At 40.3% G+C, this 20689-nt stretch overlaps 1 protein-coding gene and 1 long non-coding RNA gene across 3 annotated transcripts; one reads left to right on the forward strand and one right to left on the reverse strand.

Annotated features, from left to right (window-relative positions):
* The first annotated feature begins 1415 nt into the window (after positions 1-1415).
* On the forward strand, positions 1416-1976 carry LOC133716359 (uncharacterized). Its single transcript, XM_062143070.1, has one exon. The coding sequence runs from the start codon at positions 1416-1418 to the stop codon at positions 1974-1976; it is 561 nt and encodes a 186-aa protein (XP_061999054.1).
* A 730-nt stretch (positions 1977-2706) lies between these two features.
* Positions 2707-4718, reverse strand: LOC133717469 (uncharacterized). 2 transcript variants are annotated; one of them, XR_009849640.1, is made up of 5 exons: positions 4454-4716; positions 4252-4349; positions 3618-3701; positions 3397-3456; positions 2707-2828 (listed from the first exon to the last, which is right to left on the reverse strand). It is a non-coding gene; the product is annotated as an uncharacterized LOC133717469 (long non-coding RNA). The 2 variants fall into 2 exon arrangements; XR_009849641.1 differs by lacking the exon at positions 2707-2828 and adding an exon at positions 3140-3161 and having other exon boundaries at positions 4454-4718.
* Positions 4719-20689: the final 15971 nt, after the last annotated feature.

Below are 20689 nucleotides of genomic sequence, written 5' to 3' on the forward strand. Positions count from 1 at the left end.
GATCAAGGAAATCCTATTGTTGCTTCTTCAAAAAGAATTGGACACTCTGATGTTCCTTGTGCTGAAGCTTTTGCTCTTCGTGCTGGCTTACAAGCTGCTTTGCTTCATCAGCTAACTCATATTAAAGTGGAAGGCGATTCAAAGTTACTCCTTGATGCTATCACCCACAAGACCCACATTCCTTGGAGAATTGCCACCTTAGTTCATGATATCTTGTTTTTGGTCAATCATTTTACCTCAATACAGTTTAATCATGTCTGGAGAGAAGCAAATTTTGTTGCTGACGCTTTGGCGAATCTTGGTCATCAAGTTGGTGTTGGCAGTTGGGCTCATTCTCTTCCTCTGGCCGCTCAAAATGCTTTTGTTTTTTACTCTCTTAACTTAGGTTGTTTTAGGGGTTTCTCTTTGTAATTTTCCTTTCTTTCATCGAAAAAAAAAAACAACAGAAAATATTTAATAAGGCACATCGACCAAAAATACCAATGACCAAAATATTGAAGATCATGGAAATATTGATAGTAACCAAAAATTCAAGACACGTCAAGTTTTTAAAAGTATTTTGTTTTTTTTTTCTACTCAAAGTTATACACAAAAATCTTTAATGATGATTCTTGTAGACTCATATTTTTGTGCATTCTTGTAGCCTAAAATGTATTAAATGGGTCAACCAAATCCTTTATATGTGTGAAATTAGCCTACTATAATTAATACTGGCACAACTTCTTTACTAAATGGGTTGTGCGGGTCGCCAAATAATTAAGGTCAAATTTGGTTTTGAATCTCCAAGATGATTATTAATTGGGTCAAATTTGAATTTGCATATTTCGACACGTTTAATACATTGACACGATTGGAACCCAACACGGAGGACAATACCTATTAACAACCTTCATTAGCTCTTTCTTTGGGTTCTCTGCACAAATCTTTTGGACAAGACTACTCTAAATAGCAAATCAAAATATAATGCTAAGTTTTGGTAGGGAAAGCCTATGGTCAGGACATACACAGAGAAAAAAAAAAAAGAAAAAAGGAGAAGCTATCCTTTATTTCCAAAAATGAGGGCTGAGGTAGTAGAATTTCCACAATTTTATTGCTTGGTTTGATAAGGCAGTGGCAATTTTATCTCAATCGGAGCTCCAGTTAGTGGTGGTTATCAGTAGATATATCTAGACTGAAATGATTGATATCATGCATGCATGAGTCTTTCACCTCTGACTGCAATGGATTTATATGAGAAAGCGAGCTAGCTAGTGATAAGAAAGCTTGGAGTTGAATTCACTAACAGAATTAAAGAATTACAGAAGTCGAAGATACAAAAAGAGAGAGTGAAAAAGAAGCTTAACTTGCGCAATCACCTTCTTGGTGCCGAAAGAGATATTGAAAATAGGTCGTTATCGTTGACCTCTCTTACTGCTATGGTTGCTAATACTTCACTTGCTACAAATTCTGGGAGCAATTTTCTCATCAACAATGCAGGAGCTAGTGCTAGTACTCAAAACTCTCAGAGTTACAATGACAATGTTGGTTTTGCAGACAATAGTGGCCATGGTCAGTCTTCTAATGGACATGATACTAATCAGATCAACAATGGTAATGCAAATGGTTATCATGGAAATGGAAATGGGCAGACGTATAATGCCAACAGAAATAGTTACAGTGGACATGGCAATGGAAATTCTAGATCTAACTACAACTACAACTACAACAATGGTAACAGAAATGGGTACAACAAGAATTGGAACAACAATGGTGGAGGCAGGTACACTTGGAACAATAACAATGGTGGTGGAAGCAACTGGGTTAATTTCAGCAACAACGATGGTGACAGGGACAATAATGGTACAAAAAATCAGGGTGCCTCACCAGAATGCCAAATCTGCAAGAAGAGAGGTCACATTGCTACTACCTGTAATTGGAGAAATACAGACAATTCATTAGGGCTGGACTCGGGTCGGTTTTGCAATGTCAAGGACTGAACCCGGAACCGAAACCGATAACTGATTTTCGGTTCGGGTTTGATGTTTTTTGTATGAAGAACCGATGCAGAACCGAACCGACCATTCTCGGGTCGGTTCCTCGGTTTTTCGGTTCCATTCCAGATCGGTCTCATTCTCGGTTTTTCGGTTCCAAACTCGGATCGGTTCCAAGTTCGGTTCCTCGGTTTTCCGGTTCCATTCCAGATCGGTTCCATTATCGGTTTTTCGGTTCCAAACTCGGATCGGTTCCAAGTTCGGTTCCTCGGTTTTTCCATATAGAAACACTGCTTTTCAGCTGTTTCTACTTTCTAGTTTTCACTTTTCCTGATTTCCATACATACATTCAAATGATTCAATATATCACAATTTATTCACTCATTCAAACTCAAAACAGTATCTACAATATACATATTCAACAATCAACATCAACATAGCAAATTAACAATTTCCTGCAAACTCCCAAACTGTCAAAGCATGAAAGTGATGAAAGCATTAAACTATCCAACAATCAAAAGTTCAAAACTCTCAAACTATCAAACACAAACAATCAAAAGTTTCACATGCATAAACTGCAAACTCAAAGTCTCACATGCAGCAAATAAAACTAAACAATAAAGTGAATAAACTTAGTCCAAATTAAACAATGCAGCTGCATCAATTTGCAGCAAACTTAAATACTGAAAACTAAATCAATTTGCAGCAAATAAATCAATTTGCAGCAAACTAAATTGCAGCCGCATCATTCAAAATTGGAAGCGGATGGGTCAGAGGAGCTAGCAGATGCTTCGGACATGGAATTAGATCTCCAACTCCAAGGCAGTAAGCAAGAAGCAATCTGTAGGTCAAGATTTCCTGCCAATCCGGATAAACATGACCAAATTAGCTAAATTGTAAATACAGGACACCAAATTGACTAAAAAGCAAGGCCAAATTAAAAGTTTAAAACATACCTGATTAAACTAAAATTACATGTGTTGAAATTACATATGTTTAAAACATCCCACCCACATTTACCGATTCAGATAGTTTCTTTATAAAGAGCAATTTTGCACTAGCAGTAGTAGCAGTCATATATCATTACCACTAAAAATGTTAAAATGGGAATCAAATCAGCCATCTTTTTCATGTTGGAGCAAGAAAAACAAAGAAGAAAAAGAAATCACTAATGATATTCTCTGCACATTCCTAGAGTTCCAGCACCAGATTAATTCCAAGGTCCAAATTTGTCACAAACTACACGTAGGGTGGTTAACTAAAACAGAAGTACCCAATTGAAATCAAGACTGAAACTTTTTTTTTTTGAGTTGAAGTAACTATATAAATCTGGTTATCAATAAAATTATGCTAATGAGATTTCTCCATCCCTAAAACGATTATATAAAGCAGCAGTAAAGTGAACTATGAAAAGGGCGCATCTTACAGCGATTGTCGCTATTTGGCTACGATCTCCCCACTCAGCTAAAAATGTTAGAACGAATGACTGCAAGATCAAATATAAGAAATCAGTAATGAAGATTATAACAGCTATAGGTGTTGGTGCTTTGGTTTGATTTCTCAATACAATACAGCTAGCTAATGAATAATATATGGATCATATGTACACAGTAAAAAAAGAAACCATGACAATAGCAGTAATCATACCTCCAAAAAGATTGGTGTACAAAATCTAGAAAAGAAACGGCGGAAAGTTGTCTTCCCCTGTCCAGACTCAAGTTTCTCTTCTACCTGAATATATCAGGTGCCAACCAAATTTGAAAAATGAACCCAAATTAGACTATAAGAAAAGTGAATTTCAATTTGGAAGCTAATAAATGTTATGGGAGCATATCATAAAAGAAATGAACATATTTCTACTGAAACTTAGTAATCTGCATCATCATCAAGAAAATCCCAGCTCTTCTTGTTTCTGAAACTTTAGTGGAGCAAATTATCCCAGAAAATCCCAATCCAAATCGCCAAACCCATAAACTAAATGAGGAGAATCAACAAGAAGAAAACTCAAATGGAAATCGACATCAACATCAAGATCAAATCAGTTAATCAGCAACATTATCTTTGTTAAAAACCTATAATTACCATCAAGATCAAAATATCAAATGGAAATCGTCAAATCGAACCCATTTCAACTATACGCATTCAAAATCGAACCCATTTCCCACAAGATTAAATGGAAATCCAAGTATCGAATCCAATTTTACAGATTACAAATTTAGAATTCAGAAACTCAGAAGAGGAGGAGCGGAGCTCGGAGAGGGAGAGAGAGATAGTGAGATACCTGGAGCCTGAAGGCGGAGCTCGGAGACCGGAGAGGCGGACTGGCGGAGACGGGTTGCTGGTTGCAGCTGTGTTCGCTCTCCTATACTCAGTCACTCACTGCAGGACAGGATTCAAACGAAGAGGAAAAAGTAGTCAGATTTCACAAATCGAAGAGGAAATTGCAGAGCGATGAGAGTAGAATGAGAAAAATGAAAGCTTACACAAATCGAAGGAGACTGAGAGAGTGAGACTTTGAGGGAGGTCGTCTCGCTCGTCTGGGTTTTGATATTCTATTACTTGATTTGTAGGATTTGCAATCGAGACGAGGACTACGCGCACTGATTGTTTGGTGACAGGACGAGGACGAGGGAGACCTTTAACGTCTCGCTGGAGACGTGCCGTGATTGTTTGGTGCGGCCGATCCTTCTCCGTTTGTGTTTCTAGGATGGAGACTGAGAGAGTGAGAGTTTGTCAGTTTGAGCCTTTGAGGGAAGAGTCGAAGAGCGGAAGAGATAACATTTTAGGGTTTTGATCGAATGGATAGGAGATTATGAGATAAGATGGAAGGCTCTGATCGCATTTGGAAGGCTAAGATCACATGAGAATGGGTCTATTTTACATAAATAAGCTCACCACTAATGTCCACTTATACACTGACATATGTAATTCGGTTCCAATGATGTTTTAAAAACAAGGACCGGAACCGAACCGAGAACATGTCTCTAGGAACCGAACCGAAAAAAATGTGTATACCTATGTCGTAGAACCGAACCGAACCGAGACTTTCGGTGCGGTTCGGTGCGGTTCCTTCGGTTTTACGGTTCTAAATCCCAGCCCTACAATTCATCTTCATCTATTGTTGAGTGCCAAATTTGTGGAAGAAAGGGTCATGCTGCATTGGATTGTGACAACAGGACTGATTTTGCATATCATGGACAACCACCACCAGCTTCCACTATTGCCATGCCTGGAAACTGATTATCACTTTGTTCAACTCAGACTACAGGTATTATGACAAAGAGACTTCATGGCCCTCAGTTCAACTCTCACTTTGGCAAACTCAGACTTGGAAAACCCAGCTGCGTTTGAGGGGAGATGTTGAGAGTCAATACTCTAAGTCAGCAAGGTTCATTTACCAAGTTTTCTCATCAGATTGCAATGCCACGTGTCACAAATCTGGAGGTTCAGTTAGCAAGGTTGTTAGAAGAAATCTGTAGCTGAGCTGGGTAGAGAGATATATAAGGCTGTGTGCATTTTCTTCTTAAGCTTCTTTTTCACTCTCTCTTTTTGTATCTTCGACTTCTGTAATTCTTTAATTCTGTTAGTGAATTCAACTCCAAGCTTTCTTATCAGCTAGTTAATTAATTAGCTGGCATTAGGTTTGCATTGTGATAGCCACCGGTATGCAAGCTTAGCAGCACAAGATGATGCTAGTATAGGTGATATGGGATGGTTTTAATTATTTGCCTTGCTGGGGTAGCAGCTTAATTGTTATTGGTTTGTCATTGTCAACTGTGGAGCTGCATGCTATTAAGAATCTAAGGTGAGTCTGGAACTACTTAAAGATCGATTAAATAGGATTCTACTCGCTATGCTTGTATGATTGTATCGACACTAGAAACCAAATTGGCTGGCTTTGCAGTGGAGGGAGTTCTTGTGGAGGAGGTAAGAGCTTTGGTGGTGGAATTCCACAAGGTGCGAACCAATAGTTGCTCATCTTATAGCAAGTTATTGTTTTTTGTGGCAAAGAAAATAGGGCTAAATACAAATTACTACCTTGTGGTTTAGGTCCAAAATCAATTCAGTCCCTGGACTTCTAATTTCATCAAAAACACCCTTGCACTTTCAATTTTGATCTAATAGGTCCAATTTGTTAGTTTTCCGACAATTGAGTTATTTAACTTGTTAATGTGGATCATATATGACCTATGTTTTATGATGTGGTGTCGAGGTGGTCTGCCTTGTCAATTTAGGAGTGAGTTCTACTATTAAAAATAAATAGTTTTTCAACAAATAATCCAACTATTTGAAAGAATATTAACGAATTGGACCTATTAGATCAAAATTGAAAGTGCAGGGGTGTTTTTGATGAAATTAGAAGTCCAGGGACTGAATTAATTTTGGACCTAAACCACAGGGTACTAACTAGTATTTAGCCCAAGAAAATATTATGGTTCCCAACATGAGTGATTAGCATCTAGGTCAATGGAAATAAAAACGCAAAAGTCCAGATCGAAATCACAAATATGCCTTTTATTGCTTTATTTTTTTTGTGAGTGATAATTCTCCAACTTCAGGAGCTAAACAATCGTTTCAATGAGGCTAATACTGAGCTACTCCTTTGTTTGACATGAAGTCCAAATCATTCTTTTGCTGCTTTCAACAAGCAATGTTTGATGCTTCTTGCTCAATTTTATCAAGACATCAAAGTTGTTAGTACTAGAGTCTCGATCAGCTTGAGATTTATATTGATGATATTCAATCTTACACAAAGTTTCAAGACTTGTAAGGAATTTTTTATCTTGCACCAGTCCGCCACTGATGAGTACGGTTATGAATGGGCAGGTCTATATTCATTTGGGTCTAACAGTGTGAGACCCGGTTGGATAATGTGCATTTTGGTAACATTTTCCTTCATCATTTGGTAAATATCATCAAGGAGAGCTTGTGAAAGAAGATGCCTTTCAATTCTGGATGGAAAAATTGTGCCGGAAAATTCTGTATAACGGAAGCGAAACAATACCATCTCCTCAACATAGTATGAAATAGGGCTATTTTTTTTTTTTCCAGATTGTAGCGGTAAACCTGTCAAACCTCAACATGATCAGAATTAGGAGTTAGAGTAGGCCTCTGAAATTAAATACAAGGAGGGAACATAGGGTTGTAAAGAGGAAATTCGACGGTCTAATTGAGCAAAAGGGACCAGAGGACGGTGGTACATAAAAGGAACTCCTGCCTCGCTAACCATCATCATCTGAACTTGGACATCCTCAGTTTTGGCCTTGAATACTTCTTGGCCTTGTCCCATTGTTCCTTTTGTGTTGCTTCTGAACTCTGTAGGTTAAGATAGAATGTTGTAGGGTGACTAAGGTCCTTCTAATGGCAATTGAAGCTCGATTAACTATAGGACCATAAAGATTGTATTATATCTGTCGTGTCCTAGTTTCTCGGAGCTTTCGAAAAAACCCTAGTACGGGTTTCGGCAGATTGCTCACCGCAGCTCCAGTGGTCATTCCGACGCCAGTGCGTAGCTACCACCAGGCGGACTCTCGCCGTCCGTGAATCCTGATCTCTCACGTGGGAGGTCTTTTAGGCGTTGCTTCACAGCACGCTGTCTATCTCGCTGCTTCGTCGGCGACAATATTTGCCGTTCGTCAGCGACGCTGCACGTCCCGGCGTCTGATAGCTATAGAGGTTCTGGCTTGGAACTGCCCTGGTCTTAATAACTTTGCGTCGCTTCAGGCGCTGAAGCTGTTGATCCAACAACAGAAACCCTCGATCATTTTTCTTTCGGAGACGAAGGTGGATGATTGGAACTATCTGAACGATCTGCGACTGCAGATTGGATATCTTAACTGTGAAGCAGTCTTCAGTGAAGGGCAGAGAGGAGGTGTGGCTCTGTTTTGGGGAGATGGACTGGATATCAGGTTCCGTTCTAAGAGTCGAAACCATGTTGATGTTGAGGTGCGTGAGACAGACGGTTCCGGCATTGCCTGGCGGTTAACTGGGCTATACGGTCACCCTTCTACTGTTGATCGTTACCGAACGTGGGATTTGCTTCGTTCTTTAAGCGCTGAGTGTGCACTACCTTGGGTGGTGGTGGGAGATATGACTGAGCTCCTTCATGCCTATGAGAAAGAAGGGGGGGCAGTGCGTAGGGAAGGCCAAATGCAGCCCTTCCGGGATTGCTTGTCGGAGTGTGATCTCTATGATTTAGGATTTCAAGGGCAGCCATTCACATGGCGTGGTCCAGGTATGCGCAGCCGTCTAGATAGAGCTGTAGCCACTGCAACATGGATGGATGTTTTCACCGCAGCCAGGGTTGTGCATTTGCCTCCAGTTCATGGTGACCACATTCCAATTTTGTTGGGTGTTCATCGTGGTAATCTCCCCACTGTGGAACGTCGTCGATTCCAGTTTCGGTTTGAGAGTTTCTGGACTTTGCATGCTGATTGTCAGGATGTGGTGCGTCAGGGTTGGGAGATGACAGCGGCAGGTTTGCCTATGCTTCAAGTCAAGAAGAAGATAATGCAGACTCGTTTCTCTCTAAATCAGTGGCAGCGTGTCACATTTAGGGCAAGGAGTCGTGAGATTGGGTACATAAGGGACAGATTGCAGATCCTTTATTCGCTGCCTATGACTCAGGTATACCAGGAGGAATGCTTTGATTTGCATTCTAGGTTAGAAGGGCTTTTAGCTGAGGAGAGTGCATATTGGAGGCAACGCTCTAAGGTGTCTTGGCTTACAGATGGGGATAGAAACACGAAGTATTTCCATCGGAAGGCTTCCAATCGTAGAGCTAAGAACAGATTATTTGGTTTGTTTGATCACAATGGGGTCTGGCAGGATTCTATGAAAGGAATGGAAGAGGTTGTCTTGCATTATTTCACTGGATTGTTTAAGGCAAATGATGTTAACTATATTCATATGCAGAGTGTGGTTGAATTGGTGCAACCAAAGGTGACTGCGGAGATAAATGCTGATTTGTGTGCTCCATACTCGGCAACTGAGATAAAAGCTGCTCTCTTTCAGATGTATCCTACGAAGGCCCCTGGTCCTGATGGGATGCCACCTTTATTTTTTCAAAAATATTGGGAGATTGTGGGAAGTGATGTAGTGTCTGCTGTTCAACACTTTTTGCATACTGGTCAATTTCTTGGTGAGATTAACTATACACATATTTGTTTAATTCCGAAGGTGAAGGATCCTGTTTCGGTATCGGATTTGAGGCCTATAGCTTTGTGCAATGTGTTGTACAAAATATGTTCTAAAGTGATTGCTAACAAGCTTAAGAAAATTTTGTCGCATATTATCTCTCCATTTCAGAGCGCTTTTATTCCAGGCAGGTTGATTACAGACAATACTCTGGTGGCAAATGAGGTGTCTCATTTTATCCATAACTGTTACTCTAGCTCAGAGGGTGTTTTTTCTCTGAAGTTGGATATGAGCAAAGCATATGATCGGATGGAATGGAGTTTTCTAGAAGCGGTGCTGTACAGGTTAGGCTTTGATGAGAATTGGATTGGAGTTATCATGAAATGTGTCACTACTGTGAGGTACTCTTTTTTGATTAATGGCCAACCGAGAGGTTATCTAACTCCTACCAGAGGACTCCGACAAGGGGACCCCTTGTCACCATATTTATTTTTACTATGTGTTGAGGTTTTCTCTGCTCTACTGGCACGTAAAGTTACTCATGGTGAGCTACAGGGGATCAAAATTTGTGAGGGTGCTCCGGTAATTCACCATCTTCTCTTTGCTGATGATAGTCTTCTTTTTGGGAAGGCCACTCTCAGTGAATGTCAGCATATACAATCTGTTCTGAATGCTTATGAGTTGGCATCTGGTCAACAGATTAACTTTGCTAAGAGTAGCATTGTGTTCAGCAAGCGAGTTCCTGAGGCTGATAAGCTTTCTTTGGCAAGTTTTTTGGGTGTGGCCATTGAAGTCAAGCATGAGAAATATCTGGGACTTCCTACTTACTTGGGGAGGAATCGGACTGAATCTTTTGCTTATATAAAAGAACGCTTGAGTAAGAAACTAGTTGGTTGGCAAGGTAAGCTCTTGAGTGGAGCTGGTAAAGATTTGTTGGTTAGGGTGGTAGTGGTAGTGCAGGCTCTACCATCCTATGCTATGAGTTGTTTTTTACTTCCAACTAATTTTTGTGATGATCTCCATCAAATGTGCGCTAAGTTTTGGTGGGGCAGCAAACCTAATGAAAGAAAAATTCATTGGATGTCATGGGAGCGTCTTTGTCGCTCCAAAGAGGAGGGTGGAATGGGTTTTAGAGATTTGCATGCTCATAATTTAGCCTTGCTTGCCAAGCAAGGATGGAGACTGATACGGTATCCGGGTTCTTTGGTGAGTCGGTTATTTAAAGCTCGTTATTTTCCACACTCTTCTTTTTTAAATGCTACTACACCTACTCATGCTTCTGCTTGCTGGAGAGGAATATTTGCTGCTAAATCAGTGTTACAAGCGGGTCTTAGATGGCAGGTTGGAAATGGTACTTCTATTCGGATTTGGGATGATCCTTGGATTCCAAGGCCGAATTTGTTTCGTCCAATAAGGTATGGTCCCTCTCCTCTGGTGTTAGTTAGCGATCTGATGGTGGATGGTCATTGGAACAAAGAGCTTATTTCTGAAAATTTTCCTGCGGATGAAGCTTTACTAATTTGCTCCATTCCGCTTAGTAGAAGCATTGTTCCGGATAGACTAATTTGGCATTTTGTTATGAAAGGTCTGTTTACTACAAAAAGTGCATATAAAATTACATTTGCTTCACTACATCCTGTGCTCACTAGTGGCTCTTCCTCTAATTCCAATCCGAGTCATTGGAAGTTTATTTGGGCAGCTCCTATCCCTGGAAAGGTTAAGGTACATGTTTGGAAAGTTTGTGCTTCTATACTCCCAACTGCTTCTCAACTCAGAAGTAGAAGAGTCCCAGTTGAGGATGGTTGTTTGTTCTGTAACTCGGAAGAGGAGACCCTATCTCATGTTAGTAGGGAGTGTTGTTTTATGCGTGATGTCATTGGGTTGGCACCAGATTTGCTTCCGGTTTTGCATACTCCACCAAGCTCTTTGCTAGATTGGCTTGCTCTATGTTATACTCTAGTCACACCTCGTGCTTTTGCTTTTCTGTTGATGTTGTTATGGGGGGTGTGGAAAGAGAGAAACCAACGACTTTGGGTTGGAAAGGAAAGGACTGTGCAACAGGTCTTTTGTCATACTAATTCTATATTGCATTCATATGTGGTAACCAGACATAGTGTGACACCTAAATTGGGGAGGCAGGTTAAGCCGTGGAGTCCTCCTCCTGCAGGTTGGCTTAAGGTGAATATCGATGGTGCCTTTGATCAAGGCACATGTCGGGGAGGGTTATGGATTGTAGTAAGAGATGCAGATAGCACGGTGGTGGCAGGTGCTTGCTGTCAGTGTTCTGATGTGTTGCAGCCAATAGTGGTGGAGGCCTTGGCAAGCAGATTAGCTTGCAAGCTAGTGGAGGAGAATTCTCTAGCTCCAGTTATTTTGGAATCAGACTGCCTGTAGTTGGTTCAAGCTATCCAAACGGATGGAGATGATACCTCGCAGTTAGGTAGAATTGTTGATGACATTTCTTTGTCTATTTCTTATTTAGCTGGTTCTTTTTTCTCTCATGTTTATAGAGAATCAAATATGCTAGCTCACAAGCTAGCTAAGTATGCTTTGGCTTCAGGATTGCAGATTTCTTGGAGTGGGCATGTCCCTCCTGGACTTAGCAATTTATTTTGTAACAATTAGTACTTCTCAATGAAATATGACGTCCTCTCTTTCAAAAAAAAACCATCATCATCTGTATCGAAATTTTCAATGCTCTGATTTCTGATCCTAGCTTTCTATATGTCAAATTCGAGAGATTTGGATATATAGTTCAGAGATCTCATTCTATCAACTTTTTTTTTTTTTGAAAGGGGTTTGTAACCCAGCCAAGCTGGGAGGCTCACCCCCACGCCTAACTTATTATATTAGAATAATTAGAATGCGTCGAGGGGGACATAACACCTTGACCTCGAGCATCAGTACAAAAGTTCTCGTAGAGTACATTCTGAATAATAACAGGAGACTCATCTAACCAAACATCAGAAAGATAATTAAAACTAGCAAGGTGCGTCAATCTATTTGCAGCACCATTTGCTTCACGGAAGATGTGTCTAATCTGAAAAGAGTGAAAAGACGTCAAATATGACTTACAATCATCCATCAATCTATCAACTTTTAATTACATCGAAGACTCGAAGTGAATGAGGAGATTGGGAGATTAGAAGGGATTTCACAGAGAGAGAGAGAGAGAGTTGTAGCTATAAGCTTGTAAGATTCTTTAAAAAGAAGAACAAAACTATGCATTTTGAAAATTGACGTGTTTTTACTGAGAAACACGTTTTGGCTTCATTTGCAGAAGAGTTTTTTGCACCAACAGTGTCTGGACACTCGGGTGACTGACAATATAATACCCGAACTTTAAAAGTTATCAACATGATACCCAGACTCAATTTTTCGTATGAACGTCATACCTGCGGTCATTTTCCGTAACATCTCCGTCAATTATGACCATGTGCCACGCACGTGACTCCTTGAAGGAGGGCAAAACTGACTTTTACACATATTTCGACCCTAACCTCGATCAAAACTTGAAATCCCTCCAAAACAACACAGTTAAACACAAAAAGGAACCAAACTGATTCCCAAACTTTGGCTCCCAAACCAAAAATTCGATAAAAGTGAAAGAAACTATCCGAAAAGGATTCGATTGGATTTGATTCCGGACCAAAGGTGACGATGGCAAAGATGTGGAGGTTTTTTTAGAGAATCTGGCCCCAGACGCAAAGATAGTAAGTTCCTTTTCTTCTTTGATTTAGAATACATGGTTAAAGCCAAACGATCCAAAACCAAAAATGTCACTTTCAGAGACTATGTGTTTAGCATTAGGGTAACTCAGATTAGGGTTTTGATTAAGACGAAATAGTATTTTTGGGTTTAGGGATTTGGGGCTAAAATTTTAAATTTTCAGTGGGAGTGGTCCATGTATTGAAAATTAATATTGTCTTTGTCATTTAGTTGTTTTGGATTGGATTTGGGTTGTTTAAATTTTCAGAAACAATTTTATAATGGTTTCAATTATGGGTACCAAATTATATATTGGATTTAAGCGTTTTGTTAAAGCATTGGTTTTTCTGGGTTTACGGTTGCGATGTATGAAACCCAGGTCATACATAGGAGGATTAATGGTGTTCTTACCCATTTTTAGTTCCAGAAGATCTATACACCATGGAAATACACCATGGTGGTTACTTTGACAAGCTGTCGGATGGTACGAAGAAGTATAGGGTGGCTAGGTTCAACAAGGATGGTGGGAAGATTTGGCTAGATGGGTTGGATCCTGACATGATTGCATGGACAGAGTTCGGGAATATAGCCTGGGATCTTGGGTACAGGGAGAAGCCCATTTCATACTACTTCAAGATTCCAAGGACTTCTTGCAATGAGGGTTGGGTGCCGATTCGGAATGATGCAGATGCGTTGGAGATGGTTAAATTGATTCCACTTAAGACTAGGCAAATCAGTGTGTACATAACTGGTGGAGGGAGGAGGAGGAAAGCAGAGGCTAAAGTTGATGACTTGGTGCCAACTGACCCAGATTGGGATAATCCCTTGAATAGGGTGACTGGTGAAGAGAGAAAAAGAATGGAGCATGAAAGCAACCTATTTGGGAGTCAGTTAAATAGGGGGAGTGATGTAGGTGGCAGTTCAAAGGGAATAAATAGGGTTGGTGCAGATGTTAATGCACATGGAGGGAGGGTTAGGCATGAAGAAGGGCCAGCTGATGTTATAAATTTGGATTCAGATAGTGATGTGGATGTGGGGGAGGGTGTGCAGAGGCAAAGTCAAGGCACTTTTGGAGGGCTTAGTGACTTGGTCACCGATTGTTTGCTTCACAATGCAAGGTGAGGAAGGGAGGTAATGACAAAACTGGGCAGGAGCACAAGTGTTCACATATTCAGTCCAGTCACCACCTAAACTACAATAGGGTTGCTAAGGAGGTACAGCAAGACCTCTTGGTTGATGAAGATTGGAGCAGAAAAGGGATTCAGAACCATATCTAGAAGAAGTTCAATTTGGATGTGAATGTGCAGACCATCTCAAGGGGAAAGAACAAAGCCAAAAGGATGAATGATGGACACTATGTTGAGCAGTACAACAAGCTGGCCAGCTATAAGAAGGAATTACTCAGAAGCAACCCAGGTTCAACAGTGGAGATCAAGACCGAAATGGTTGGGGACGTGAGGAGGTTTCACAGAATGTATGTGTGCTTGGCAGCTTGCAAGAAAGGCTGGATGGATGGTTGCAGGCCTTTAATTGGGTTGGATGGGTGTCACATTAAGGGCCACTACCCGGGCCAACTGTTATGTGCTGTTGGGATAGATGCAAACAATGGGATGTTCCCCATTGCCTATGCAATAGCTGAGGTTGAGAACACTGATTCATGGAGGTGGTTTTTGAGATACCTCATGTGAGATTTGAGGATTGAGATGGATTCAGCCTACACCTTCATAACAGACAAGCAGAAAGGATTGGGGATTGCAATAGCAGAGTTGTTTCCCAATGCTGAACACAGGCACTGTGTTAGGCATATGTACAACAACTTCAAAGCAAAGCATCCAAGAGAAGGCCTGAAACACCTAGTTTGGGATGCAGCAAGATCAAGTACAAAAGTGTGGTTCAAAAGGCATATGGATGAGATGCAGCAGCTGGATCCACAAGCATGGCAGTGGTTTCAAGATAAGAATCCAGCTCAATGGAGTAGAGCATACTTCAGAGAAGATGGGAGGTGTGATATATTGCTGAATAACCTCTGTGAGTCATTTAATGCAGCTATTATTCCTGCTAGGGATAAGCCTATATTGACTATGCTTGAGAAGATAAGGATGGACTTGATGGTTAGGATGGCTAATAGAAGAGTTGCAGTTTAGGGCTGGAAAGATATGGTTGGCCCTAGGATTAAGAAGATTATGGATAAGGTGGCAGAGAGAACTAACTTATACTCTGCCATAACTCATAAACAATCTCACAATATATTCTGCCATATACTTGCCCTCCGCTAATTAACTCATGACTTGCTAAATCAAGATGCATTTTATTTGGTTATAGTGAGGCTATGGGCTTGTGAAAAAATAGTGGCTAATACCCGAGGCATAAAAGAAGCATTTTCTACGGGATCTCAACAAGGAATTTCGCTACTGTTAATGTCTAAAGTTCAGCGGTGGCTAAACCTTGGTTAACGCTGGTCCGGTGGGCGGATCGCTACTTGCGATATGATCGATACTCCCGCTACCTGTCAAGTAAAATACAAAGGGCGTCAAAGGGAGACCGCGTTGGGCGGTCTTCTCTTCTCCGATGCCTAAGTTAGTCAATTTATTTATGTTGACAACGTAACAGTAGGTAAGTAGTAAATGCGTAATTAATGAGGAGAGAGGAGAGAACCTTTTATAGGTGAGGAAGAGGATGACCTCTTCCATGTTTTCGATGTGGGACTGACATGCTTCAGTTCCCAGCTTCTGGAGCTTCTGATGCTATCTTGGCGTGGTGCGTGGCGGCGCGTCAGCGGTGATCTGGGGGTGAGCCGGGGCTCAGGCGGTAGCTTGCTTGGCTGTGCTTCTGTAGGTCACACCGTTGGTGGTAGTTGGTACCGCTGGCGGTAGCATGAGCGTGGCTCATTCTAGCTAATTATGCTTGGCAAATGCTCATGTAAGTACAGCTACCTTAGGACCGTTATAGTTATGGCAGCCATTTACCGGGGCTTCGGTCGTCGGCTCCCTTGTCATCAGGTCACCAACTTCCTTGACCTTCCAGCACTAGGCAGGCGTCAGCCCTCATACATGGTCTTACGACTTTGCGGAGATCTCTTTTTTTGGTAAGCAGTCGCTCGGGCCTGGTCAGTGCGACCCCCTTTGTGAGGAGGCACCCCTTCTCTCTAGAAAGATCATAAGTGATCCGAGCTGTAATTGTACATACTTGTAAAGAACTCAAACAAAAGAAGGATAAGAAAAGACAAAGTCCAAGGAATATCGTGAAGTGACTCTCTCTTGTAGAAATATAAGACTTTTGCTTTCAAATGCAACTTCACTCACTCTAATCCCGATGTACAACTCAAACTAACACTACTCTTTTTATTTTATTCGATTTTGGATTTTTTTTAAGGGCTAAATACTAGTTAGTACCCTGTGGTTTAGATCCAAAATCATTTCAGTCCCTGGACTTCTAATTTCATCAAAAACACCCCTGCACTTTCAATTTTGATCTAATAGGTCCAATTCGTTAATATTCTTTCAAATAGTTGGATTATTTGTTGAAAAACTATTTATTTTTAATAGTAGGACTCACTCCTAAATTGACAATGCAGACCACCTCGACACCACATCATAAAACATAGACCATATATGATCCACATTAACAAGTTAAATAACTCAATTGTCGGAAAACTAACAAATTGGACCTATTAGATCAAAATTGAAAGTGCAGGGGTGTTTTTGATGAAATTAGAAGTTCAGGGACTGAATTGATTTTAGACCTAAACCACAGGGTAGTAATTTGTATTTAGCCCTTTTTTTAATTGCTTTCTTTCTTTCTTTCCCATTTTTTATCTTTCACTCGTCATCTATTTTTCTTTGAACTATTTTTTCTATATAAAAATGCTCACTTCACACTTATACTTTTCTGACCTTACACTTCCGAATTTTCTTTACTCTTGAAGCACTCAGATGTAAAGTTGATCTCATGGATCGCTTCATGACACGCTAAAAGTAAGCTCGCAATTTAACCCTGCAAAATGTAGTTGTCAGTATAGAATAAGTAGGGATCGTTCAAGCCGGGGATTGAGGGTACACCTGTAATTGCATAAACAAATAAAGAATTAATACAAGAATAAAATATTATTTACAAAAATAAACAAAATTACATGAGATCAAAATTAGGGGGTTTTAGGATTATAAAATAAATAAAAAAAATTCAAAAAAAAAATGTAAAAACATATATACAAGGGTGGAACGCAAGGAACAAAGATCAAAACCACAATCATATGAATGAAATCCAATCACAATTCCTATAGTTGATTATCTATGTCATGAGAAAGAAGTTGACCATGTGAAACGTTAATAAGCAAACGATTTCCCATATTTTACTTTCCTTGAGTAATTAATATAAGTGAAAGCACCTAAATTAATCCTATTGAACATGCAATCATAGTCTAGAAAGCTAGCTAATCAAGAACACATTCAATGCATGAAGAACAAAGAAAGGATGTCAACCAAAGTGCACAACCTAGTATGAAAAAGTTCATCTATTTGCAATCCTCCTTAATTGATTTCAACTTTTGTCCAAAGCCTTTACTAATGATTTAGGGTCACAAAACTATTAGGTGAATTGTTAACCTAAATCTAGCTCCAATTACATGCATATACTCTAAGTTGGCCACCAAAGAACACATACATATAAAAGTTTTCTGTAATTCAAAATCAATCAAGCAATCTCACATAAGCAACATAGAAATCAACATATAGAAATCACAATTTTATTTCAAAACATATAAATGAGCTTTAAACTTTGCCCTTAACGTCATGTTAACTAGAATTCATAACTCTACGAATCAAACAAATGAAAACAAAAGAAAGTATGAAATACACCTTGAAAGATGAATGACAAAGCCTTGAGACGAAGAATTTGAAGATCCTTGAAAGCAAGCAATCTTCTAGGGACGACACAAAGGGTGGATGGCGACTAGGATCTTGATGTATTGCATGACTTCTTCTCCTCTTTGGTTGAGACATAGAGCTTCTGAAGACTAGAGAATGGAGAGAATTTTTGGTGTTGGATTTTCTGAGGGAGAGAGGTGGTGTGTATGGCTGCTATTTATAGAGGAATCCTCCTCTCTTGTGATGTAATTATGGTCAATCATCTAGAGGTGATTTCTCCTCCAAATTTCCTTGATTTTCTCATGACAGAGTCTTGAATTTTCTGATCCCTTGAATAGTGACCGGATACATCCCTTATTCCTCTCTAGTATTTTCTGATTTTATTCCTTCCTCTTAACTTCCCTAGAATTTTGCACTAATTTCTTCTTCCAAGAGTTGTGCACAAAATGAACTCCTATAATCAAGAAAAATCAGAAATTAATTAGAGTTATGATCAATAGAAAATAAGATAATTAGGATAAATATTGAATATAAACACTCCATTTTTATCTCCATGAAATAAGAAGAATTTATGTGAATGAAAACTCCTTGAATTCCTCCTTATTTATGTATCCTTCAAGTTTTCTTGATTTCATCACTCAAGAGTTTTCAATGGGATGGACTCCTAAATTCCCTCTTTAAAACAAGAAAATCAGAAATAGGAAAGTTCAAAGGAAGAAAGTTCCCTAAAACAAAATAGGAAATATTTCCTAGAATGAAAGAGGAAAGTTTCTAAAATGACTTATCCATCATTTACGCTCATTTCTACTCTTTTTCACCTCTTTTCTCCAATGTACCTAGAAAATAGAAACTAAATTTAAAATAATTAAGTAAAGAAAATAACTAAGCAAAATATGACGAGTTAAATATTAAAATGCCGCATTAAAATGCTCATATCACTTCACTAACTACTATTACATAGAAGAGTAGAATGAAGGTGTTTAGGGTAGGTCCGAATATATGTGGTGTGAGTGAACAAAAAGCTAAACGTAAATAGGCTCAAACTGACAATTTAGTGGTATGTATCTTTAGGCACATGCTCATTTAGCCATGGTGGTAATCCTAACCTCAATCATTTCTACTTCATCATGAGATAACAAGTATCCTCATGATGTCATAAAATTGTATACGTACATGAAAGAAGAAGTGAATGAACGATGCATACACTATCAATCTCACATATAAGGGGTTGCAAAAGTCAATCAAGTCCCAAATATGTCTCTAACTATGATGAACCATCCAAACATAGGCTACGTGCATGCATATATATAGTCAAGCATAGACATATACATTGATCTCTAGTCCGATAATGTTTGTGTTACTATAATATTGTCATTGAAGAATATTTGTTGAACCAAATCATATACACTTTGACCAACCATTTTCGAAGAAATAATTGAATGTTCAAGTAAACCCTAATTTGTGTTTGGCCCAAACCCTAGGTTACTTGACCTAGTGGTAACAGGGTTAAATTAGAAGGATCTAGATTCCTATTCAATGTACGATTACTTTCCTTGTATGATTAAGATTCTATGCATTGTAATCCTCTATATAAAGAGGCCCTTATTATCAATAAGGATAGACAGAAAATTTCTCTCAATTTCAGTTTCTCTACAACACGTTATCAGCACGAGCCCTAACCCAAGCTTTAGAAACCAAAACCCCAGAAATTGATCAAGCTCCACCAGATTTGCCTTGCCTGCGCTACTACTGCCCCCGCAGCCCCCGCGTCGCAACTCAACGCTAATCCTACCAGGTTAGCCTCGCTACCTCTGTAGCGCCCGCAAGCCCTGCTTGCCTTCTACCTTCGCGCGCGCTCGCCTGCCCTCGCGACCGCGACTCACCAGCGGTCTCAAGGCATCTCCACGGCATCCCCACAACTGTCCTCGCGGCCTCGCGACATCCCCACAGCAGTCGCATCCCCGCAGCGGCCCCGTAACTGTCCCCGCGACCTCGCAACATCCCCGCAGCAGTCGCATCCCCGCAGTGGCCCCGCAACAGTCCTCGCGGCATCTCCGTAGCGTCCTCGCGACATCCTCGCAACGACCCTGCAGTATCACTGCACAGCCCAACCAATATCTTTTCCGGTCAAGAATTCCGGCATCTTTTCAAGGTAAACTTTTCTAAAAGTTCCCGTTTTTGAAGTTTTTCAATTTCTTCTTCTTTTTCTCGGGGACTTCCAACATCCCTTCTTCTACCCCCCTTTGTTCTTCATAGGGGAGACCAATAGCCGAACTGTGGGGGTTCGTGCTCACTCCAAGCTTGGAGCTTGTAGAGTCCTCCAAACTTAGAGTTTGTTGAGAAGAAAACGATTGACCACATACATCATCGTTTCGATCTAATCCAAAACCCCTCTTGGAATCAGATTTTCTTGGAAGCGACTACGCTCAGAAAATCCCTAATTTCTTGGAAGCGACTACGCTCAGAAATTTTATAGTTTTTCGTGGTAGCCTTCTTCGCTCCGAAACTAACCCTATTTTCTTGTTGTTTTTCAGGATGAGTAACCTGAACAAGTTGAGCTTCGCTCCACTAGAGACAACAGGCGCAGGATACCACTAGTGGGTCCGTGATATGCGCCAGCATCTTAAGGCTGATGGGATCCTGAGTACGATCCAAGAGCCAAGTCAGGACGTGCGTACTCCTCAACAAGCTGCTGCTTTTGAAGCAAATAGAGCTACGAGAGAGGCGAATGAAGCTAAAGCCATCATTCTCATGACAAGGCACATGAATGACGCGCTCCAAAATGAGTACCTCAATGAGGAAGACCCAAGAAGACTATGGGTAGAACTCGAGCATCGTTTTGGCAACGTCCGTGATTCCCTGCTTCCAGACTTAGAAGTGAGATGGCATAGCCTCCGCTTTTGTGATTTCAAGTCTGTACTTGACTACAATTCGGAAGCACTTCGTATCAAGTCTATGATGGAATTCTGTGGATAGAACATCACTGATACGATGTTGATCGAGAAGACTCTC

Source organism: Rosa rugosa, chromosome 6, assembly GCF_958449725.1.
Source record: "Rosa rugosa chromosome 6, drRosRugo1.1, whole genome shotgun sequence".
NCBI lineage: Eukaryota > Viridiplantae > Streptophyta > Magnoliopsida > Rosales > Rosaceae > Rosa > Rosa rugosa.

Excerpts from the sequence above, each read along its gene's own strand:
- LOC133716359 (XM_062143070.1), top strand. The coding sequence starts at position 1,416 with ATGGTTGCTAATACTTCACTTGCTACAAATTCTGGGAGCAATTTTCTC.